Below are 25635 nucleotides of genomic sequence, written 5' to 3' on the forward strand. Positions count from 1 at the left end.
TACAGTAGGCAGCAGCATGACTGATTGTTCTGTGCACTGGTTTTGACAAAGTATGACAGCATTCAGCAGTTTGGTTTCAGATCTCTGAGGGTGCAGGCCAGGGCAGTTTAAAATGGTTGAAATAAATGGATTTATAGATCAGAAATCTGCCTCTGGTTCAGAAAAGGATGTGCAGGCTCATTCAAAGGCATGTCAAGCCTGCACACCCTCTAGAAAGTCTATTTCTCCAAGACCAGGATTTTACTACTGCTCAAAATTATCATGCCCCTGAGGTTTAATGTATAGATAGATCTGAATGACTGTTCATCACCACAGTGCTAATTTGTGTGACTGCTTCAATGGAGCCACATGGGCTGCTTCAATGGAGCCACATGGGCTGCTTCAATGGAGCCACATGCCCCAAAGCTTTACATGTAAATCAAATCAAATGTTATTAGTCACATGCGCCGAATACAACAGGTGTAGACCTTACAGTGAAATGCTTACTTATGAGCCCCTAACCAACAATGCAGTTGAAAAAAAAAAAAAGAATAAGAAATAAAAGTAACAAGTAATTAAAGAGCAGCAGTAAAATAACAATAGCGAGACTATATACAGGGGGGTACTGGTACAGAGTCAATGTGCGGGGGCACCGGTTAGTTGAGGTAATATGCACATGTAGGTAGAGTTATAAAAGTGACTATGCATAGATGATAACAACAGAGTAGCAGCAGTGTAAAAGGGGTGGGGGGTGCAATGCAAATAGTCTGGGTAGCCATTTGATTAGATGTTCAGAAGTCTTATGGCTTGGGGGTAGAAGCCTCTTGGACCTAGACATGGCGCTCCGGTACCGCTTGCCGTGCGGTAGCAGAGAGAACAGTCTATGACTAGGGTGGCTGGAGACTTTGACCAATTTTAGGGCCTTCCTCCTGGTATAGAGGTCCTGGATGGCAGGGAGCTTTACGCACTACCCTCTGTAGTGACTTGCGGTCGGAGGCCGAGCAGTTGCCATACCAGACAGTGACGCAACCTATCAGGATGCTCTCGATGGTGCAGCTGTAGAACCTTTTTGATAATCTGAGGACCCATGCCAAATCTTTTCAGTCTCCTGAGGGGGAATAGGTTTTGTCGTGCTGTCTTCATGACTGTCATGGTGTGCTTGGACCATGTTAGTTTGTTGGTGATGTGGACACCAAGGAACTTGAAGCTCTCAACTCCGTCAATGAGAATGGGGGTGTGCTTGGTCCTCTTTTCCTGTAGTCCACAATGATCTTCTTTGTCTTGATCACATTGAGGGAGAGGTTGTTGTACTGGCACCACACGGCCAGGTCTCTGAGGCTGTCTTGTCGGTGATCATGCCTACCACGTGTTGTGTCATTGGCAAACTTAATGATGATGTTAGAGTCATGCCTAGCCATGCAGTCATGAGTGAACAGAGAGTACAGGAGGGTACTGAGCATGCACCCCTGAGGGGCCCCTGTGTTGAGGATCAGCGTGGCGGATGTGTTGTTACCTACCCTTACCACCTGGGGGCAGCCCGTCAGGAAGTCCAAGATCCAGTTGCAGAGGGAGGTGTTTAGTCCCAGGGTCCTTAGCATATTGATGAGCTTTGAGGGCACTATGGTGTTTAACACTGAGCTGTAGTCAATGAACAGCATTCTCACGTAGGTGTTGCTTTTGTCCAGGTGTGAAAGGGCAGTGTGGATTGCACTAGTGATTGCATCATCTGTGGATCTATTAGGGCGGTATGCAAATTGGAGTGGGTCTAGGGTTTCTGGGATAATGGTGTTGATGTGAGCCATGACCAGCCTTTCCAAGCACTTCATGGCTACAGACGTGAGTGCTACTGGTCGGTAGTCATTTAGGCAGGTTACCTTAGTGTTCTTGGGCACAGGGACTATGGTGGTTTGCTTAAAACATGTTGGTATTACAGACTTGGACAGGGAGAGTTTGAAAATATCAGTGAAGACACTTGCCAGTTGGTCAGTGCATGCTCACAGTACACATACAGGTAATCCATCTGGCCCTGCGGCTTTGTGAATGTTGACCTGTTTAAAAGTCTTACTCACATCGGCTGCAGAGTGCGTGATCACATAGTCTTCTGGAACAGCTGGTGCTCTCATGCATGTTTCAGTGTCATTTGCCTCAAAGCGAGCATAGAAGTAGTTTAGCTCGTGTGGTAGGTTTGTGTCACTGGGCAGCTCTCGGCTGTGCTTCCCTTTTGTAGTCTGTAATGCTTTGCAAGCCCTGTCACATCCGACGAACGTCAGAGCCTGTGTAGTATGATTCGATCTTAGTCCTGTATTGACACTTTGTCTGTTTGATGGTTCGTCTGAGGGCATAGTGGGATTTCTTATAAGCTTCCGGGTTAGAGTCCCACTTCTTGAAAGCGGAAGCTCTAGCCTTTTAGCTCAGTGCGGTGTTGCCTGTAACCCCAACCAGAAGCCATGGATATGTACATACGGCCACTGTGGGGACGACATCATCGATGCACTTATTGATGAAGCCAATGACTGATGTGGTGTACTCCTCAATGCCATCGGAGGAATCCCGGAACATATTCCAGTATGTGCTAGCAAAACAGTCCTGTAGCTTATAATCAGCTTCATCTGACCACTTTTTTTATTATGTAAGGCCAGAAACAGAGCATACAGTGCCTTCAGAAAGCATTCACAACCCTTGACTTTCTCCACAATTTGTTGTTACTGCCTGAATAAAAAATAAAAAAGGAAATTCTGTGTCACGGGCCAACAGATAATACCCCATACTGTCAAAGAGGAATTATGTTTTTAGAAATGTCTACAAATTAATAAAAATTGAACCTTAAATGTCTTGAGTCAATAAGTATTCAACCAGTTTGTTATGGCAAGCCTAAATATCTTTGTAATATTTTTATTTATTTAACCTTTTTAGCTTGGCTAGTCAGTTAAGAACAAATTCGTACTTACAATGACGGCCTGCCAAAAGGCTTCCTGTGGGGATGGGGGCCTGGGATTAAAATAAAAAATATATACAGTATAATTATAGGACAAAACACACATCACAACAAGAGAGACAACTGAACATTACACAGAGAGAGACCTAAGACGACAACATAGCAAGGCAGCAACACATGACAAAACAGCATGGTAGCAACACAACATGGTACAAACATTATTGGGCACAGATAACAGCACAAAGGGCAAGAAGGTAGAGGCAACAATGCATCACACGAAGCAGCCACAACTGTCAGTAAGAGTGTCCATGATTTGAGTCTTTGAATGAAGAGATTGAGATCAAACTGTCAAGTTTGAGTTTGCTGCAGCTCGTTCCAGTCACTAGCTGCAGCGAACTGAATAGAGGAGCGACCCAGGGATGTGTGTGCTTTGGGGACCTTTAACAGAATGTGACTGGCAGAAGTGGTGTTGTATGTGGAGGTGGCAAATCTGATGGCCGAATGGTAAAGAACATCTAGCCGCTTGAGAGCACCCTTACCTGCTGATCTATAAATTATGTCTCTGTAATCTAGCATGGGTAGGATGGTCATCTGAATCAGGATTAGTTTGGCAGCTGGGGTGAAAGAGGAGCAATTACGATAGAGGAAACCAAGTCTAGATTTAACTTTAGCCTGCAGCTTTGATATGTGCTGAGAGAAGGATAGTGCACCATCTAGCCATACTCCTAAGTACTTGTATGAGGTGACTACCTCAAGCTTTAAACCCTCAGAGGTAGTAATAACACCTGTGTGAGGAGGGGCATTCTTCTTACCAAACCACCTGACCTTTGTTTTGGAGGTGTTCAGAACAAGGTTAAAAGTAGAGAAAGCTTGTTGCACACTAAGAAGGCTATGTTGTATAGCATTTAACACAAAATCCAGGGAAGGGCCAGCTGAGTATAAGACTATCATCTGCATATAAATGGATGAGAAGAGTTTCCTACTGCCTGAGCTATGTTGATGTAAATTGAGGAGAGCGTGGGGCCTAGGATCGAGCTTGGGGTACTCCCTTGGTGACAGGCAGTGGCTGAGACAGCAGATTTTCTGACTTTTTACACTGCAGTCTTTGGGAGTGGTAGTTAGCAAACCAGGCCAAAGACCCCTCAGAGACACCAATACTCCTTAGCCGGCCCACAAGAGTGGAATGGTCTACCGTATCAAAACCTTTGGCAAAGTCAATAAAAATGCCAGCACAATATTGCTTAGAATCAAGGGCAATGGTGACATCATTGAGGACCTTTAAGGTTGCAGTGACACATCCATAACCTGAGAGGAAACCAGATTGCATACCCGAGAGAATACTATAGACATCAAGAAAGCCAGTCAGATGATTATTGACAAGTTTTTCCAACACTTGATAAACAGGCCTAATAGAAATAGGCCTATAACAGTTAGGATCAGCATTATCTCCCCCTTTAAATAAAGGATGAACCGTGGCTGCCTTCCAAGGAATGGGAACCTCCCCAGAAAGGAGAGATGGGCTTGGCGATGATAGGGGCAGCAACCTTAAAGAAGAAATGGTCTAAACCATCTGACCCAGATGTTGCTTTGGGGTCAAGTTTAAGGAGCTCCTTTAGCACCTCGGACTCAGTGACTTCCTGCAGGGAGAAACTTTGTAGCGGGGCAGTGGAAAAAGAGGGAGAAGCATCGGGGATAGTCGCATTAGAAGGGGTGGGAGATGAGGAAATGTTGGACGGGCAAATAGGAATCCTGACATAATGAAGTGGTGATTAAAGAGCTCAGCCATGTGCTTCTTGTCAGTAACAACCACATCAACATTAAGGGACATGGGCAGCTGTGAAGAGGAGGGTTTATTCTCCAGGTCTTTAACCGTTTTCCAGAACTTCTTGGGGTTAGACCCACAGAGGGAGAACTGCTCCTTAAAGTAACTAACTTTGGCCTTCCGGATAGCCTGAGTGCACTTATTTCTCATTTGCCTGAAGGATAGCCAGTCAGCCTGAGTATGCGTGTGCCGAGCCTTTCGCCAAATGCAATTCTTGAGGTGGAGTAACTCTGCAACATCACGGTAGAATCAGGGGCTGAACCTATTTTTACATTTTCTTTATGGGGGCGTTAACAATACCACTGAAAAAATATAAAAAAAGAAGGGCCGAGCGTCTTGGACAGAGGGTATCAAGCTGATTCTATACCATTTTACAGAGGCCAGTTCATGAAGGAAGGCTTGCTCATTAAAGTTTTTTAGCAAGCATCTATGACAAATCAGGACCGGTCGTTTCACTGAGCAGCCATTACGAACACAGGCTGTAAAACAGTGATCACTAAGGTATTTACAGAAAACACTAGACTGATACCTATCAGGATTATTTGTCAGGATAACATCGAGGTGAGTTGCCTTGCCTGGGTGTTTTGAGTCATACCTTGTGGGATTGGTAATAATCTGAGAAAGATTTAGGGAGTCCCATTGCTTTAAGTATGTCACAGTTTAGGTCACCAAGCAGGACAAATTCAGACTTGGTGTAAGGGGCCAGGAGAGAACTTAGGGCAGGTAGGGTACAGGCCGGTGCTGATGGAGGACGATAGCACCCAGTAACAGTCAACATAGAGCTATTTGAAAGTTGAATTGTTAAAACCAGCAAATCAAATTGTTCGGGGACAGACTTGGTGGAGACAACTGAGCACTGAAAGGTGATCCTTGGTAAAGATTGCCACTCCCCCACCTATTGGAAGATGTGTCTTGCCAGAAATAGGTTATAACCAGAAAGGTTAACATCAGTATTCAAAACACTCTTTCTTAACCACGTCTCCGTAATGACCAACACATCTGGATTGGAGCTGTGAACCCACACTTTCAATTGATCCATTTTAGGTAATAAGCTTCTAGTGCTAACGTGCAGAAAACCCAGGCTTTTACGAGAGCAGAAGTCAGTGAAGCAGATATCAAAGCACAAGTCAGAATTGGGGCTAGCAACAGTAGATGGGCCAGCGTGTACATGCACATTTCCAAATATCATCAACAGTAATACAATCAAGGCACGGCATAGGACAGGAGTAAACATTTGCCAGTCAGCGTTAGTCCTGTGGGTGAAAACAGCTTGTTGATATTAGAGGTCGAAGGAGAATGGCAAGCTAACGGGCGGGCCACAAACGGACAAATAATGGCTCAGTACAACAGTGGTGTGCTGAATTGCATCTCGGAACGCACAACTAGTCGACCTTTGTCACAGATGGGCTATTGCAGCAGACAACCACACCGGGTTCCACTCCTATCAGCTAAAAACAAAAAAGTGGCGCCAGTTGGCACACGATCACCAACACTCGTCAATTGAGGAGTGGAAAAACATATCAAGTGGGTAAAACGGTATGTAAACATTTATTAAAGTGACCAGTGTACATAGGGCAGCAGTCTCTAAGGTGCAGGGTAGAGTACAGGGTGGTAGATGGCTAGTAACAGTGACTAAGGTTCAGGGCAGGGTACTAGATGTCTTCATGGGTCTGGGTGGAACTGATATACCCAAGACTCGACCTGGGCTCGATTGGGTTTGGCTCTGAAATTCTAACTTTGGTCAGGCCACGGCTCCACAGCTCTGCTAATAAGGTGAATTTATTGACGTATAGAAGGCCTAGCCAACATCTATAAAGACTTATTCATTAACCAGAAAAGCAACTTAGCTGATATACATATTCTTTTGTCACCCAGGTCCATTCTGGTCTGGACCCGTTAGACCCAACCAGTACCCTATGTCGAGTTGTCCTCGGGTCCATTCTGGTCTGGACCCGTTAGACCCAACCAGTACCCTATGTCGAGTTGTCCTCGGGTCCATTCAGGTCTGATTATTCTCTGGTTCGTCCAGGTCCCCATTTTTGTTATTTGATTTAAAAAAATTGGGGGTCCATTCGGGTCAGTTCTGATTGTCCTCGGGTCTAACTTTTTTTTTTCTTCAGCCTCCTGCCTCCTTATTCAACATACTGTCTGTGTGAGTGGACCATTTCAGGTCCTCAGTGATGTGCACGCCAAGAAACTTGAAGCTTTTCACCCTCTCCACTGCTGCCCCGTCGATGTGGATGGGGGAGTGCTCTCTCTGCTGTCTCCTGAAGTCCACGATCAGCTCCTTCATTTTATTGACATTGAGGGAGAGGTTATTTTCCTGGCACCACTCTGCCAAGGCCCTCCCATCCTCCCTGATGATTGAGTTGGAGAGGTGTGTGGTCACGCAGTCATGGGTATCAGAAGTAAAATGACAGGCAAACTGGCATGCTACTGTGCCTTTCTAGATCTTAAACTGTCGAGTAGATCCACGACTGATCCAAATGGAATGAAACATTCAAATCACTGGGCTTTTGCACCGTTATTCAAATGACATTTCACTGCAGGTTAGAGTAGAATTTTGTACTCCCTTATAAACAATAATGCAATTATTCATTGCATTGTGGTGTTGTAGGCTAGTCTAGGCAGGATAATTGTATTGTCCTTCAAGATCAATAGGGAAGCTTGTTTGTAAACAAAGTAAAAGTAAACAAACACTAGACAAAACATTGTTAAAACTATAATTTTGATATCATGTATGGTCAGTCTGTGCATCCAAATCTCTGTTTATGAATTTAATTGGTTACATTTCTCCAGCTCCATCACGCTTTTTACTTTAACAACAGGGGCGAGGAGGCTGCTTTGTTATTGTTTCAACTGTTAATTGCCTCTCTAAGGAATACATTTGATGTGTTATCACTTAATTTCATGTTATTTTTATGAAAATTATACTTACTAAGCTATTTTAAACATGACTATGGATTCATTACGTCTACATTGGCAGCCATTTTGAATTCCGCTTCCTGCCTAAAGTTAACAATGAACACCGCTTCTAGGATGGTTTCATATCACAATCGCTGCCCTATCCCACCTTGACAAGAGTAATACATATGTGAGAATGTTGTTAATCGACTACAACTCAGCCTTCAACACCATAATGCCCTCCAAGCTCATCACTAAGCTCAGAGCCCTGGGTCTGAACCCCTCCCTGTGCAACTGGGTTCTAGACTTCCTGATGGACCGACCCCAGGTGGTGAAGGTTGGCAACAAAACTGCTCCACCACGCTTATCCTCAACACGGGGGCCGCTAAGGGGTATGTGCTTAGTCCCCTTCTGTACTCCCTGTTCACCCATGCTGCGTGGCCGCACAAGATTCCAACACCATCATTAAGTTTGCTGACAACACAACAGCTTACAGGGAGGAGGTGTAACCTCAATGTCAATAAAACGAAGTAACTGAGGAGACTGCAGTGAGCATGCCCAACGGGGCCGCAGTGGAGAGAGTCAAAAGCTTCAAGTTTCTCACTGAGGACCTGAAATGCTCCCTCCACATCGACATTGTGGTGAAGAAGTTGCAACAGCGCCTCTTCAACCTCAAGAGGATGAAGAAATTCGTCTGGGCTCCTAGGACCCTCCAAAACTTCTACAGATGCACCATCGAGAGCATTCTGTCGGGCTGCAGGGCTCTCCAGAGGGTGGTTAGGTCAGCCCAACACATCTCAGGCGGCACACTGCCTACCCTAAGGACATCAACAGCACCTGGTGATACAGGAAGGCCAAAAAGATAATCAAGGACCTCAGCCACGGCTTGTCACACCCTGCTACCAGACTGAGACCGTACAGGTGCATCAAAGCTGGGCCCATCAGACTGTTGAACAGTCATCACTAGAAGGCCTCTGCCCGGTTCCCTGCCCTGCACGTTAGACACTGTCACTAGCCGGCTACTGCCCGGTACTCTACCATGTATTTTTGTCTACTGCCCTATGTCTATATAGTCATTGAACACTGATCACTTATTAATTATTGTTGTTCTGAAATCGTTTCTGTAGTTCGAAACAGATAGGAGTAGCATTCGTGCAACATTGTTTTGTTTTTATTTTCTCTGAGAAATAAAGCTACAGTGGGGGAAAAAAGTATTTGATCCCCTGCTGATTTTGTACGTTTGCCCACTTACAAAGAAATGATCAGTCTATAATTTTAATAGTAGGTTTATTTGAACAGTGAGAGACAGAATAACAACAAAAAAATCCAGAAAAACGCATGTCAAAAATGTTATAAATTGATTTGCATTTTAATGAGTGAAATAGGTATTTGACCCCTCTGCAAAACATGACTTAGTACTTGGTGGCTAAACCCTTGTTGGCAATCACAGAGGTCAGACGTTTCTTGTTGTTGGCCACCAGGTTTGCACACATCTCAGGAGGGATTTTGTCCCACTCCTCTTTGCAGATCTTCTCCAAGTCATTAAGGTTTTGAGGCTGACGTTTGGCAACTCGAACCTTCAGCTCCCTCCACAGATTTTCTATGGGATTAAGGTCTGGAGACTGGCTAGGCCACTCCAGGACCTTAATGTGCTTCTTCTTGAGCCACTCCTTTGTTGCCTTGGCCGTGTGTTTTGGGTCATTGTCATGGGGAAGGAGGTTCTCACCCAAGATTTGACAGTACATGGCCCTGTCAAATCATGCGGGGAAGTTGTCCTGTCCCCTTAGCAGAAAAACACCCCCAAAGCATAATGTTTCCACCTCCATGTTTGACGGTGGAGATGGTGTTCTTGGGGTCATAGGCAGCATTCCTCCTCCTCCAAACACGGCGAGTTGAGTTGATGTCAAAGAGCTCCATTTTGGTCTCATCTGACCACAACACTTTCACCAGTTGTCCTCTGAATCATTCAGATGTTCATTGGCAAACTTCAGACGGGCATGTATATGTGCTTTCTTGATCAGGGGGACCTTGCGGGCGCTGCAGGATTTCAGTCCTTCACGGCGTAGTGTGTTACCAATTGTTTTCTTGGTGACTATGGTCCCAGCTGCCTTGAGATCATTGACAAGATCCTCCTGTGTAGTTCTGGGCTGATTCCTCACCGTTCTCATGATCATTGCAACTCCACAAGGTGAGATCTTGCATGGAGCCCCAGGCCGAGGGATATTGACAGTTATTTTGTGTTTCTTCCATTTGCGAATAATCGCACCAAATGTTGTCACCTTCTCACTAAGCTGTTTGACGATGGTCTTGTAGCCCGTTCCAGCCTTGTGTAGGTCTACAATCTTGTCCCTGACATCCTAAGAGAGCTCTTTGGTCTTGGCCATGGTGGAGAGTTTGGAATCTGATTGATTGATTGCTTCTGTGGACAGGTGTCTTTTATACATGTAACAAGCTGCGGTTAGGAGCACTCCCTTAAATAGTGTGCTCCTAATCTCAGCTCATTACCTGTATAAAAGACACCTGGGGGACAGAAATCTTTCTGATTGAGAGGGGGTCAAATACTTATTTCCCTCATTAAAATGCAAATCAATTTATAACATTTTTGACATGCGTTTTTCTCAATATTTTTCTCTTTATTCTGTCTCTCACTGTTCAAATAAACCTAACATAAAAATTATTCACTGATCATTTCTTTGTCAGTGGGCAAACATACAAAATCCGCAGGGGATCAAATACTTTTTTCACCCACTGTATGTACATACTGCATTCTCGACATAGCTCATCCCAGATAACCACTGCTATAGATACCTTTTCTTACTTGTATATTGTCCATCATTTCTATACACACCACGTATTAGTATTCCAGACTCTGACATTGCTCATTCTGATACTTGTTCATTTCTTGTTTTTGCCTTTTTTTGGGGGGGGGGGGGGAATTATTTGTGCATTAGTATTTGTACTGCTTTTTTTGTATTGTACTGTTAGACACTTACTCCACTGCTGGAGCTAGAAACACTAGCATTTCGCTGCACCTGCTTTAACGTCTGCTAGTCTGTGTACGTGACAAACTTTGATTTGATATGTCACCAAATGTCATGCTTTTATCTGTTGCATCATACATGCATACATTTTTTTCGGGTCAAATACCAGCTATTATGGCAACCATTTGGTATTTTTGCAATAACTCGTTTCCTGGTGAAGTTTGAAATGGGCACCCCTTCTGGGATGTTTTGATATCACCTGAAGAATGTTTGTACCAAATTTCATGCTTTAATCCACTACGTAATGTTTTTTTTTGCTCAGGCCCTGGACTATAAAGCAAACAAGCTAGAATGACAGAGGGTACAAATAGGAATGAACAAACTCCCCCTTCCCCATTTTCAACACTATGTAGTTATCAAGCCGTGCACTTGGGTATTGGCCAAGCCACCCTGACACACACAGACACACATATAGCCCTGGTATGGCTGAGACAAGCTGACCACACAGTTCTTGGTACAGCAAGACATCCTCTGTCATTGAATTATGGATAAAATCCATTGGAAGTGTTACTGAGCGCTGCATACTCTATGCACTCCATTTCTAAGAATATTTCCGCAGGGCCCACTGAAGCTGAATAATAAAATGGTTAAGTGAGTCCAGCCAACCACAGGTCTCATCTTCGCTGCTTTTCAGAGCATGCATATATTTCCACAGGCTGGCTGTTTTTGATTCGTTCATTAGACACATCAGCTCTAGAAGTGAAGCCTGCACCGTTGGCTTAGCAAGTGTGACAGACCCACAGAAAGAGTGTTGGAAGTTGCTCATACACTCCTTGCCCCTCTATTTATTTTCCCCTTTTTCTCTCCAATTTCGATCTTGTCTCATCCCTGCAACTCCCCAACGGGAACCGGAGGCGAAGGTCGAGTCATGCATCCTCTGAAACATGACCCACCAAACCAAACTTCTTAACACCCACCCGCTTAACCCGGAAGCCAGCCACACCAATGTGTTGGAGGAAAACCGTTCACCTGGTGACCAAAGTCAGCCTGCAGGCGCCCGGCCTGCCACAAGGAGTCGCTAGAGCAAACCCCAAGTAAACTCCAACCAAACCCTCCCCTAACCCGGCTTATGCTGGGCCAATTGTGCGCCTCCCTATTGGATTCCCGAACACGTCCGGTTGTGATACAGCCCAGAATCGAACCCGGGTCTGTAGTGATGCCTATAGCACTGCGATGCAGTGCCTTAGACCGCTGCGCCACTCGGGAGGCCCTTCTACCTTTATTTCATGTGGAGTTGCATTTCACCTGCCAAACGATGATTAGATTAGTAGCTTCAGCATTGTCCAATTGCTACATTAAATGAATGCAGTACATCATATCTGAAAATGAGATGACAGGCTAACAATGAACAAAGTAACACGTTGCCACACTTCCAAGCCTTGTGATGTCTGAAAGGTCCTTGAAAGCTAGAAACCGGTAAGTTCCTTGAGAGAATGTAACTTAAAGTAACTGTATTGATACGTTTGATGCGAGTTCTGTTTAATATAAATTTGGCACTATAGTTTAACAGTATAGGTCCTATGATTTCACATAGGGTATTTGATAAAGGTAAAGAAGCGATTGTTGGTTGTGTGAATGACAGCCATCCTCTAGTCCTCCTTCCTACTCTGCATTTCTGATAGAATGATACCCTGTGGCTAGCAATGAAATCATTCATCAGCCAACGGAAATTGTATTCATTAACATGATGGTAATGGTAGTCTGCCTACTCTACATCTCTCCTTTTCTCCCTTTCTCTCTGAAAAACGTGCCACCAGAAGCATCCTACACTTTACCGATCACTCAAGTAAATCAAAAGGCTCTCTTAGGGAGTGCACAAGGTTCACTCCAAGTGCAACAATAAGTCTGTGTGAGAATAGCTCATGGTGTGGGTTGCATATCTGATGCAAGACCTGTGCTGTATTTGTGGAACACTACACAACTGGCTTTGTGGTTAGAGTGTCCACCCTGAGTTTGGATGGTTGGGAGTTTGATCTCTGACCGAGTCATACCAAAGACCAAAAATGGGACCTGATGCGTACCTGATTGGCACTCCGTACTAAGGAGATAGATTGGGGGTAAGGCCCTGTGATAGACTAGTGTCCTGTCCAGGGGGTGTACTTGTACATCAAGATGCCTCATGCTACAGAAACAGGAGATAGGCTCCTGCTCCTATGAGCTGTTCCGGCTTACTCGTGCAAGGTTAATTACTTATACAACTGGGTGTGTGTGTGTGTGTGTGTGTGTGTGTGTGTGTGTGTGTGTGTGTGTGTGTGTGTGTGAGAGAGAGATTGTCTGGTGTAATGTATGACAAGGCGGGACAGCTCATGTTCTAATGTTTCACAGCTTGTGAGAGGAGTCATTGCTCATGTGCTCTATTTAAGATCTACAGTGCCTTCGAAAAAATATTCAGACCCCTTGGCTTTTTCCACATTTTGTTACGTTACAGCCTAAACATTTTCCCCATCAATCTATACACAATACCCCATAATTACAAAGCAAAAACAGGCTAGCTAATTTATTAAAAATAAAAAACTGAAATATCACGTTTACATAATTATTCAGACCCTTTACTCAGTACTTTTTTGAAGCACCTTTTGGCAGCGATTACAGCATTGAGTCTTCTTGGGTATGACACTACAAGCTTGGCACACCTGTATTTGGGGAGTTTCTCCCATTCTTCTCCCTCAAGCTCTGTCAGGTTGTATGGGGAGCGTTGCCTTACAGCTATTTTCAGGTCTCTCCAAAGATGTTCAAGTCCAGGCTCTGGCTGGGCCACTCAAGGACATTCAGAGACTTGTCCCGAAGCCACTCCTGCGTTGTCTTGACTGTGTGCTTAGGGTCGTCCTGTTGGAAGGTGAACCTTCACCCCAGTCTGATGTCCTGAACACTCTGGAGCAGGTTTTCATCAACAATCTCTCTGTACTTTTCTCCGTTCATCTTTGCCTCGATCCTGACTAGTCTCCCATTTCCTGCAGGGTGAAAAACATCCCCACAGCATGATGCTGCCACCACCATGCTTCACCGTAGGGATGGTGCCAGGTTTCCTCCAGAGGTGACACTTGGTATTCAGGCCAAAGAGTTCAATCTTGGTTTCATCAGACCAGAAAATCTTGTTTCTCATGGTCTGAGTCCTTTAGGTGCCCTTTGGCAAACTCGAAGTGGGCTGTCATGTACTGAGGATTCGCTTCCGTCTGGCCACTCTACCATAAAGGCCTGATTGGTGGACTGCTGCAGAGATGGTTGTCCTTCTGGAAGGTTCTCCCATCTCCACAGAGGAACTCTGGAGCTGTGTCAGAGTGACCATCGGGTTATTGTTCATCTCCCTGACCAAGGCCCGTCTCCCCCGATTGCTCAGTTTGGCCGTGAGGCCAGCTCTAGGAAGAAACCTGGTTCCAAACTACTTCCATTTAAGAATGATGGAAGCCACTGTGTTCTTGGGGACCTTCTTCAATGCTGCAGATATTTTTTGGTACCCTTCCCCAGATCTGTGCCTCGACACAATCCTGTCTCTGAGCTCTATGGACAATTTCTTTGACCTCATGGTTAGTTTTTTTCCCAAATCATGTCCAATCAATTGAATTTACCACAGGTGGACCCCAATCAAGCCATATAAACATCTCAAGGATGATCAATGGAAACAGGATGCACCTGAGCTCAATTTAGAGTCTCATAGCAAAGGGTCTGAATACTTAAGTAAATAAGGTATTTCTGTTTTTCGCTTTGTCATTATGGGTTATTGTGTATAGATTGCTGAAATGTATTTATTTTTTAATCTGTTTTAGAATAAGGCTGTAACGTAACAAAGTGGAAAAAGTCAAGGGGTGTGAATACTTTCCGAAGGCACTGTACATGGTTATTACCACTCCCTCTTTCCTTTCTCTCCCTTACAACCAAGACACTCATCGCAAGGAACGCAATCATTCTCACTATATCACACTCTATTCTTGGACCTTTTATCTCATGATATTTTAGCTACATTTGTGCTATACGTCCAGAGTTCACCAGAGAGGTATTTTTAGACTTGCAGTGTGTTTCTTGGCTAGTTGGCTGCAATTTCAACCTGTTATCTGTGGGTAACACCATTAAGAATTATGTTTTTTCCTATTCAAATTAAGTCTTGTCTGTGTTGGTAAGGAAAGTTTTTTTAAACAATTTGTTTCAGTTATTAAGAACGTGGTGGGATGTCAGCTTACTTTGTTTATTTTGGCACATTCCTCAGAGACTGATGTTGATGCTCATGCTAAAACTGAAGCTGATATGGATGTTGAAACTGATATTGGATGTTGATGCTGATTCTCTCCCTCCCTGCCATGACAGGCTTATGAGCTCTCCACGTTGACAGGAACCCAGGTCCTGCTACTGGTGGCCAGCGAGACGGGCCACGTCTACACGTTCGCCACGCGGAAGCTCCAGCCCATGATCACCAGCGAGACGGGCAAGGCCCTCATCCAGACGTGCCTCAACTCTCCGGACTCCCCGCCCCGCAACGACCCCTCCACTGACCAGCGTATGAGCGCCACAGGCTTCGAGGAGACGGACCTTACCTACCAGGTGTCTGAGTCAGAGAGCCTTGGGGAGACCAAGGTGAGTTCTGCTGCTGCTCTTCACCATAAGGACCAGGGTCGTATTCATTAGGCACCGAACATAAAAAAAATGGACTGAAACAAGGAGGGAGTACATGAACTTGACCAATAAAAAATGCTCATTTTTATTTTCCGTTGCAAAACTTTTTGCTACAGAGTGTCCTAATGAAAATGACCCAGAACAAACTGGCTTTGGAACAGAAACAGAACACATCTGCATGTTCTGCTCATCAGTTTACCTGTACTGTACGTGCTGTCCGGTTCCCAAGTGTTTACAAAGAATGGCATTGCTATTTTTTTTTTGTGAACTGTTGTCTGTATTTCAATGCTAAAGGAATACAGTAATTGCAGTCAACATAGCCGCTTACTTAAAAAATATATAATACCAGAAAGTTACTATAATAGATTCTCAGTCAAATCCCCCCAGAATTTTACAGCCAAGCACAGCAGAGGAGAACTAGACTAGTTCATCAGATTCACATTCAGTTATGGAAACTCAGCTTACTGGTATGTATAGAATGAGCTGCGGTTTGTCAACGGTTTTAAACCTTTGTGTCAAACTCAAGGCAACCTCTTTTGGCTTGTTGCTCGTGGTTTTGTTTGATTGTCTACTAAATATGTTTTAATTGGCTCAAACAGCCTGGTTACGTCTCTTGTGGCAGGACGCAGGGGTGTAAAGACAGACCAAAGTAGTGGAACACGAAACCACTCAACAGAATGGATTAGAAGTTATCTTCACTCTCCCTCGCTGAACTTGGCACAGAAAAGCTTCCAAACCCCTGTCTATAAACCTGTAGGTCAAGGCAGATCGGGGTTGTATTATGAGAAGCGTACAGCCGGTTGTATATGTATGTGTGGATGTTTTTTTTTATACTATGATTTATTCATGTCGTCCTATAATGTCTATAATACCATACATATTTTTTTATCTTTTAGAATAAAAGTTTTAGTTTTTTTGCATGCTGATCCACTGTAGTTCCTCACTGTATCAGTGGAAGAAGGGTTTTTCATGAGATACTCAATATCGCTATTCTAATTGTGCAGTGATATACCTGATACTGTTCTAAAAAAGTAGTAGGCTTTGTGATGTGCAGTGGAAAGAGATTACAATGTTTTAAAGCCATTTGGACATTCTTTATAGTCAGATGTGCTTCATTACCCAATGGAACACCATGGTGCTGTTGCTCACATAGTCACGTGCTAGCCACCAGGATTTCCTCCGCTGTTGACTTGATTTAAGTACACTTCTTTGAAGAGGACCATACCCTATGTGCTCATTTCATGTTTTCACAAGCCAGTTACTTGCTGTCTACCTTGAGGATGGTGATCAACCTTTGGGTTGTTAAGTCACTAATGCCCGCTTCACTCATTGGTAAAAAAAATTGTATTCTGCCTCCAAGGCCATATATGGTATGGTTTCCCTGCCTGTTCTCTTGGCTGAGGCTCCTCACATTCCTTATAAGCTGCAGCTGTCTTTGGAGTCCTGCAACAGTGATGTGGTGGTGGGTTGTATGTACATTTGAGTGGGGGGATGTAGGTGTAGATAGGGATATATTATTTAAGAAGACCAATGGAATGGAAACATTTGGCTGTTATCAGTGATATGTCCCCTTTGATGTCATTTGTCATTGAGACTGTGCAGTTATTGTGTGTGTGTGTGTGTGTGAGAGACTCTTGAGTATGGTTTCATTGTAAAGGCAATCAAAGTTTAACACATGTGGGGGATCAACACTCGTATTGTTAGACCCTGGCAGATGGTTACTGTAGCCATGATGAACTCTGGATCATTTTGCTTTAGTTTTCAAGGCTGCTGCTTTATGCTTCCCTGAAGTCTCTAGATACCATTGGTCTTACATTTTTACATTTTACATTTTTAGTCATTTAGCAGACGCTCTTATCCAGAGCGACTTACAGTAGTGAATGCATACATTTCTTTATTTTTATTTTTTCCCGTACTGGTCCCCTTTGGGAATCGAACCCACAACCCTGGCGTTGCAAACACCATGCTCTACCAACTGAGCCACACGGGACCACAGTATGTCATACATACTGTAGAAACTAGTCTAAACATTTCACCTTTTGGTCTGGTTGGTGGAGGGAGAGGGGGGAGATGAAGGGAGGGCCGGGTGCAAGGTGAAGCAGAAGAGTTAGGTCAGCAGCACCCACGTGACAAGATGCAGTCGAGCCATGCTGCGAACATCATGTGACATTTGGAAACCTGTCATAGCCTAATGATGTGTGTACTACTGTACATCATATGATTACTTTCAATAGGTTTTCTCTGCATCTGTCACTTTCTGTCTCCTTTAGTTGTTTGTGTATTTCCCTGTTCTGTCTGTTAGTGGGGTGAAGTAAGTTACTCAAGATACTGATCTAAGGCAAGTGTTGTTTTTCTCCATAACAGTTATGGTTAGGATTTGGGGAGGGTAAACTGATCCTAGATCTGTGTGTAAGGGTAGCATCCTAGTGACACCATGCCCCTTCTCTTGCACTCCCTCCTTCCCGCTCTCTCTGCCTGGCTGCTAGTACTGTCGTAGTTGTAATTGGGGTGTTTTTTTTGTTCCCAGCAGTCGTTAGTGCAGATCATGTATCCTCACCAGCACTGTTGTAACATTGTTGCATTTTTCTCACCAGAGCTCACCACACAAAGACACCACTAGGCCAGAGAATGCCATCTAAGATTTAAAATGTTTGATTTTCTAGATATTGGTGATCAATTAGTTCAGTTGTACAATAATTGCCACTCAGGGATGAATAATATTGTTAAATTATAATGTTCTCATTATTCAAATCATTCAAAGCTTAATTCCCCATAGTAATGAATCAGGTCTGTTATATTATTCCAGTCGATGGAAAACTGCTGTAGGTATATGTCGTTTTTCTACTTCTGCTCTCCCACCACTGTACCACTGTGTCTCTCTGGACACAAGGTGAGCTTTGGCTTTGGAGGGCTGCAGCAGGGCAGGGGGCTGAAGCATTCTGTGACAATTGAGTGTCATTGAGATAATGGAAAGTTAATTTACTCAGATATGCAGCCTTATCACAAGGTTACTCCTAAATAGGGTGTCTGGTGAAAGGGAGAGGGGGAGACAGACACAGGGAGAGGGAGTCTGTGACACATTTAGTGGAAGTGGGTGGATGGGGGAAGGTGAGTGCAATGTGTCGCGGTGCAAGAGAGGGAGGGCTGTGACATTATGTTACCCCCCTTTTATTTTACAGTGAGCAAGTGGACAGGCCAGCTGCCATTGGCTGCACCTCCTCCACTTGGGCTGCCTTGCCTTTTTTAGAAGTCCCCCAAAAGGAGCTGTGAATTCCATGTTGCTGGCAGGGTTCCAGTGTGTGAGTTTCGGAGCCAGCAAATGGGAGATTATTAGGGGGACAGACAGCTACCAGTGAAGTTGTAGCTAGCTACAATGGGCACTCAAAGCAGAAAAGGGTCTGAAAGAGTGGTGGACTGCCAGTTGTCACCTTCATTTGGGATTTATTTAACCTCCCATGTATACTGAATCATCTCACAAGCCCTCGATGGGGGGGGGGGGGGGGGACCCTTTCTCCTTTCCCTTCCCCTTCACTTTATCTATCATCACAACATTACTTTTATTTGAAAAGAATTGTCACCTCAGTTAAATAGAAGAACGAGCACAAGGACAGGCCATTGTATGTATGTGTGTGCTCTGTGCGTGCGTGCCGTGTATGCGTTACGTGGAAATTTGACCATGTCTGTGTGTGTAAAAATTATTGGTAATATCTCTCCTGGCTTAAGTAGTAGGGGGTATGGGGGCTGAGGTTCCATTAGTGACTAAGCTTCTCTCACCGAGGTCCCATGGAGAAATGACAAAAGCATATAGTGCACCCTTGATAAATAAATGCAGCTGTGTGACATGAGTAGTGTTTGATTGAATGACAGAAAGAGACAGGTTTCAGGTAGAGAATACTACTGGAGGAGAGTTTCAAGAAAATGTAACGCTGCCCTCGTAGAGTTGGCTCCCGTAAGTGGAATCTTTATGTCAAGGACTGATGTTTTCTTCTGTACCACCGGACTGAAGGAGTAACTTGAGTGCACTGTGGTAGGCTACATTTAATACACTGCTAGCCTGGCTTGCAGCCTCAGAGCCCGTTGCTTTGGGGAGAGACTAATGCAAGGCTGCAGGTTCCCTGTGGGCAAAAAGCCTGGCATAATGTAACATTTTGATTTGATATTTAGTTGAGTTATCAACCAATGTGAATTCTACCTGAAATAAACCAACCCCTGAAATCCTGTAGTTGATTTGTGGTTGAAATCTGGTTCAAATTAGTGTATTTAACCACTTTTTAGTGTTTTCAACCAAAAGTATAACTGATGTTCAACATCAGTATGTTGAAAAGAAACTTGGTTTAACATATTTTTTTCCAGGTTGGTCTGAACCAAAAACCAATGCAGATGTTATGGTTCAATCAACCTGTGGTGAGGAATTCAGAGGAGAGTGTAGAGGGAGATGGTCAAACAAACATGTTTGAGGAACAATGATAAGTCGGCAATAGAGATAGCGTGGCTGAACTGACAGAGTATTAGTGCCAGGTAACTGATGGCAATATTTGACTGACTTCGATTCAGTCCAGTGCCCCATTTCTGTAGGAGTTTCCTGCTCAGACAAAGGACTATGGAAAATGTGATTGCGTCATGTTGATAATGATGTGTCTTACAGCATGGTCAGCTGCCCTATAGTAAATTGAGTATTTTCAAATAATGTGGCCAAATCAACTACTTCTATTTTAAGTATTTCAAAGTATTTTCAAATAGCCTACTTGTTTCGAAATAAGTTTCAAATACCCCTAGGACCAAACAGCAATGTTGTAGTACTCGAGTCCGGGCTTGAGACAACATTTTGAGTGTCTCGGTCTTGTCTCTGTGTCAGATGCATTTGTACTTGGTCTTGACTCTGTCTCGGACAGTGATGACTTGTAATTTCTTCCAGAGACCAGCGGAGTAAAAAACTCTTAATTATTAGCTTCCATTCAGTAAGCGCATAAAACCGCTTCGCCATGGCAAAATATATACACTCCTTTCTTGAAACATTAATACCTGCAGTCTTTATATCTATTATAGACATATTTGTGCAATGGCGAACCTATTGGACCTAGGCCTTCAGTGTGTGACAGGTTTGTGATGCTGAAAGTACAGCAACGGTAATACCAACACACTCCTGTAGGAGAGTGCACTTTTTTTAATGGGCGTTGCGTATACGCACTTCTTAATCCCTACTGATGCTTATCAAAGTAGTGTGGTGGAGGTATACGTCTTATCAATTATGTAGTACAATAGAGAAATCATGCACAAAGTACCTACACAATTGCAAAGCAACACAAAGCCTAGTTTCAGCTGAACATCATCTGCAGGCAGCAAGAGCGCACAGCTCTCAACTGGTTTTGGCATGGGGACAGCTCACAGACTAATGTTTTTTTGTAAAAACTGTCCCACCAATTACAAGTCAAATGTGATTGGTTGACTCCACTGTCACTCCAAAATGTTGCCCTAATACAGTTGAATGGCAGACGCCTTCTATCTAGCTTCTGATGGCCAAGCCAATTGTTGACTTAGCTAGCTAGATTTATCTCCCCAGAGACCACTAAAGAAAAATCCTGATTGGATCTTTTTTCTCTTCAGTGTTAACCCTTTCCTTTCCAACAAAAACTGAAGAGGGGTAGTAATAATTTGTAGAGTGGCTCTATTTTCCCTCAGCATGCATTTTTCCACCATTCTGAATGTCTAAAGAAGCCATAAGTTTTTCTGAAATATGAACACAGAAATACTGGACATTTTGAACTCTTAGTATGGTGGCGATTTGACAAAATTACAATCATGGTCTTGAATTAGACTCTCATTTTTCTGGTCTCTGTCTTGACTCGGTCTCGCACCCCTTGTCCCCCTCCTGGTCTCGACTCTGTCTCACCCCCCTCCGGTTTTGGTCTTGAATCAGTCTTGCTTTAGGTGGTCTTGAACTAAACACTGCCAAACAGACCTGGGTTCAAATTCATGACCTTTTTAAATATTTGTATTTGAAAATACACTTATCTGTGCATTTCAGTATTTTCAAATACATGCCAATACTTTCCTAATGTATTTCCAAATACTTTCCAATATTCGTCTTCTTGTACTTTCAAAGACATTTTTTTCAAAATACTTACATCGAAACATATGTGAAAGTAATTGAAATACTTAGTGGTATTTGAATCCCAGGTCTGTACTGAAGCGGTGTCTGCCCGGAGATTGGTGGACTTTAAAATTGGGGCCCAATGTCCCTCTGTTTGGCATTGGGGGTAAGGCCCTGAGACAGACTAGCGTCCTGTCCAGGGGATGTACTTCATCAAGCTACCTCACACTTCAGAAACAGGAGATTCACTCCTGCCCTATGGTTCGGACAAGGCTTACTTACTGCTACTACTGAAGAAGGATGCGTTTGAGTTTCACAAGAACGCAGTCTTCTCATACCACTCATGTCAGACCAAAGGGCTGCAACATGACATCTATTCAGGCTGTGGCCTGTGGCTCCTCACGCCGGCTGGCCTCCTGCCCTGTCATCCCAGCTGGTGTGGAAAGGGTTAACTCTCCTCCCGAGGTGCTTGGGTTACCCCCCCTCCCACCAGCTGTCTACTGCCCCCTCAGCTGTTCATACACTCACCCTTGTCCTCTCTCTGTCCCCTGTCCCAACCCTGGCCCTCATGGCCCTCCCTCCTGAATACCTCAGACACTCCTCACACCCTCACTCCCACCCCGTGGTCTTGCCGGCTAACAACTGGTCCTCACCCTGTCACTCTCTGTCACTCTCTCTCTTTAGCCCCTGGCAAAAGCACTATAGTAGTTATTCAGTGCTTTTTGGGCTATTCCTCTCGGGTCGATATCTCTCTGTTGATTTGATGTTATTGAACCCAAACACCAGAGGCACGGTGTCCTCTTGTCTAGACCTACTGTTATCCTATCCCCCACACACAGACATGTATGCACATAAATAGTGGCCATATGATAGACACACAACTGTGATTACATGATATGATGGCACATATTGGTTAGACTAAATTATGTATAAATCAACCAATTTTTGCTCTCTAGTAACCTCGACCCCAGGCTCAATTGCTACCAAGACGGCTGCAGACGAGATAAGCTCTCTAGTAGAGAAGCAGCACAACACACCTCTCACGCCCCCTCCCCTTATGCTGTTTAACTAGAGAGGGAAAGGACCTTGGCCTAGTAGAGCTCCCTTTCTCTGTGTGGATTAGAGTTGTGGTTTGGAGAGGACGGACACTGCTCTGCTTTGCATTTGTGCCATGCTTATGCTGCTCCCTTCTGTCTGTTTGGCAGTCAGGAATACTCATTTGTCTAGTCTCTGATAAGGAGCATGTTTACAAATTATTAATGTATGGTAGTGGACACTACTCATATACTATGCGTTTTGGTATGTAGATTATATTCTCAATGGAAATATTTGAGAATAGATGTAATTTATTGAACCTCTTCCTATTTATTGAACCTTTTCCTATTTTGTGATAGGAAAATAAGGAAGGTTTTTTGGGGCTCTCTGCGACATGGGACTGTGGGTTTGTGTTGGTGTGTGTGTGTGTGGGTGGTTGCAAGCACGTGTGTCTCGCCCACGTGCAGGGTGTGTGTGTGTGTGTGTGTGTGTGTGTGTGTGTGTGTGTGTGTGTGTGTGTGTGTGTGTGTGTGTGTGTGTGTGTGTGAGAGGAGGGCCTTGTCAGTAAAGCTTCTGTAGTCCATTGTGCATCCAGTACCTCTCACCCACTAAATCAGTCACATATAAAATCCAACAGGGGTGTTACTCAGGTTTGCTGCAGTAGCCTGCACTGATCATGAGTCAAATGTTATTCGTCACATGCTTCGTAAACAACAGATGTGGACTAACAGTGAAATGCTTACTTACTTATGGGCCCTTCCCAACAATGCAGAGAGAAATAAAAAAGAGAAATAATAGAAAACTAAAACACATATTAATAAAAAAAAGTAATAATAGATACACAATGAGTAATGACTTTACAGTGTGATGCTTACTTACAGTTGTTGTCGGAAGTTTACATACACTTTGGTTGGAGTCATTTAAACTCGTTTTTCAGACACTCCACAAATTTCTTGTCAACAAACTATAGTTTTGGCAAGTCGGTTAGGACAATTTTTCCAACAATTGTTAACAGATAGATTATTTCACTTATAATACACTGTATCACAATTCCAGTGGGTCAGAAGTTTACATACACTAAGTTGACTGTGCCTTTAAACAGCTTGGAAAATTCCAGAAAAATGTCATGGCTTTAGAAGCTTCTGATAGGCTAATTGACATAATTTGAGTCAATTGGAGGTGTACCTGTGGATGTATTTCAAGGCCTACCTTCAAACTCAGTGCCTCTTTGCTTGACCTCATGGGAAAATGAAAAGAAATCAGCCAAGACCTCAGGAAAAAAGATTGTAGACTTCCACAAGTCTGGTTCATCCTTGGGAGCCATTTCCAAACGCCTGAAGGTACCACGTTCATCTGTACAAACAATAGTACACAAGTTTAAACACCATGGGACCACACAGCTGTCATACCGCTCAGGAAGGAGATGCGTTCTGTCTCCTAGAGATGAATGTACTTTGGTGCGAAAAGTGCAAATCAATCCCAGAACAACAGCAAAGGACCTTGTGAAGATGCTGGAGGAAACAGGTACAAAAGTATCTATATCCACAGTAAAACGAGTCCGATATCGACATAACCTGAAAGGCCGCTCAGCACTGCTCCAAAACCACCATAAAAAAGCCAGACTATGGTTTGCAGTTGCACATGGGGACAAAGATCGTACTTTTTGGAGAAATGTCCTCTGGTCTGATGAATCAAAAATAGAACTGTTTGGCCATAATGACCATTGTTATGTTTGGAGAAAAAAGGGGGATGCTTGCAAGCTGAAGAACACCATCCCAACCGTGAAGCACGTGGGTGGCAGCATCATGTTGTGGGGGTGATTTGCTGCAGGAGGGACTGGTGCACTTCACAAAATAGAATTATGGAACATTATGTGGATATATTGGAGCAACATCTCAAGACATCAGTCAGGAAGTTAAAGCTTGGTCGCAAATGGGTCTTACTTCCAAAGTTGTGGCAAAATGGCTTAAGAACAACAAAGTTAAGGTATTGGAGTGGCCATCACAAAGCCCTGACCTCAAACCTATAGAAAAGGAATGGGCCAAAATTCACCCAACTTATTGTGGGACGCTCGTGGAAGGCTCCCTGAAACGTTTGACCCAAGTTAAACAATTTAAAGGCAATGCTACCAAATACTAATTGAGTGTATGTAAACTTCTGACCCACTGGGAATGTGATGAAAGAAATAAAAGCTGAAATAAATCATTCTCTCTACAATTATTCTGACATTTCACATTCTTCAAATAAAGTGGTGATCCTAACTGACCTAAGACAGGGAATTTTTACTAGGATTAAATGTTAGGAATTGTGAAAAACTGGGTTTAAATGTATTTGGCTAAGGTGTATGTAAACTTCCGACTTCAGCTGTACATGCCCTTTCCCAACAATGCAGAGTTAAAAAGTAAGAAGAATTAGCAACAAAAAAAAGGAAATATTAACACAAAAAAATAGCAAGGCTATACAGTATACAAGGAGTACTGGTACCGAGTCGATGTGTAGGGGTACGAGGTAATTGAGGTAATATGTACATGTAGGTAGGGATGAAATTGACTAGGCATTTAGGATAGATAATAAACAGAGTAGCACCCGTTTATGTGAAGAATGTGTGTGTGTGTGTGTGTGTGTGTGTGTGTGTGTGTGTGTGTGTGTGTGTGTGTGTGTGTGTGTGTGTGTGTGTGTGTGTGTGTGTGTGTGTGTGTGTGTGTGTGTGTTTTGGAATGTCAGTGTAGTATGTGTGAGTGTTTGGGTAGAGTCCAGTGAGTGTGCATAGAGCCAGTACAAGAGTCAGTGAAAAAAAAATTACTGGGCCGTACGCACTACCCTCTGTAGCGCCATGCAGTCAAACAGTTGCCTTACCAAGCGGTGATGGTGTAGCTGTAAAACTTTTTAGGGATCTGAGGGCCCATACCAAATCTTTTCTGCCTCCTGAGGGGGAAGAGGCGTTGTCGAGCCCTCTTCACGACTGTGTTGGTGTGTTTGAACCATGATAGGTTCTTAGTTAGATGGACACCAAGGAACTTGGCGCTGTCGTCCTGTTACACTACAGCGCCTTTGATGTGAATGGGGGCGTGTCCGGCCCTCCGTAGTAGTTTTCCTTTGTCTTGTTGACGGAGAGGTTGTTTTCCTGGCACCACACTGCCAGGTGTCTGATGACCTCCCTGTAGACTCTTGTCGTCGTCGGTGATCAGTCCTACCACCGTTGTGTCCTCGGTAAACCTAATGA

The 25635-nt window shown here is 43.9% G+C and overlaps 1 protein-coding gene across 5 annotated transcripts in view; it reads left to right on the forward strand.

Moving 5' to 3' along the window:
* The window catches only part of LOC106604182 (serum response factor), a 63221-nt gene that overhangs the window by 22168 nt on the left and 15418 nt on the right, over positions 1 to 25635 (forward strand). For 4 of the 5 annotated variants that reach the window (XM_014198632.3, XM_014198613.3, XM_014198642.3 and 1 more), the window contains exon 2: positions 14981 to 15247. In XM_014198632.3, the coding sequence (XP_014054107.1) occupies positions 14981 to 15247 (267 nt within the window). The remainder of the gene's footprint in view (positions 1 to 14980; positions 15248 to 25635) is intronic. The other variant, XM_014198620.3, reaches the window with a different exon arrangement.

Source organism: Salmo salar, chromosome 01 (genome assembly GCF_965601325.2).
Source record: "Salmo salar chromosome 01, fSalSal1, whole genome shotgun sequence".
Lineage (NCBI taxonomy): Eukaryota > Metazoa > Chordata > Actinopteri > Salmoniformes > Salmonidae > Salmo > Salmo salar.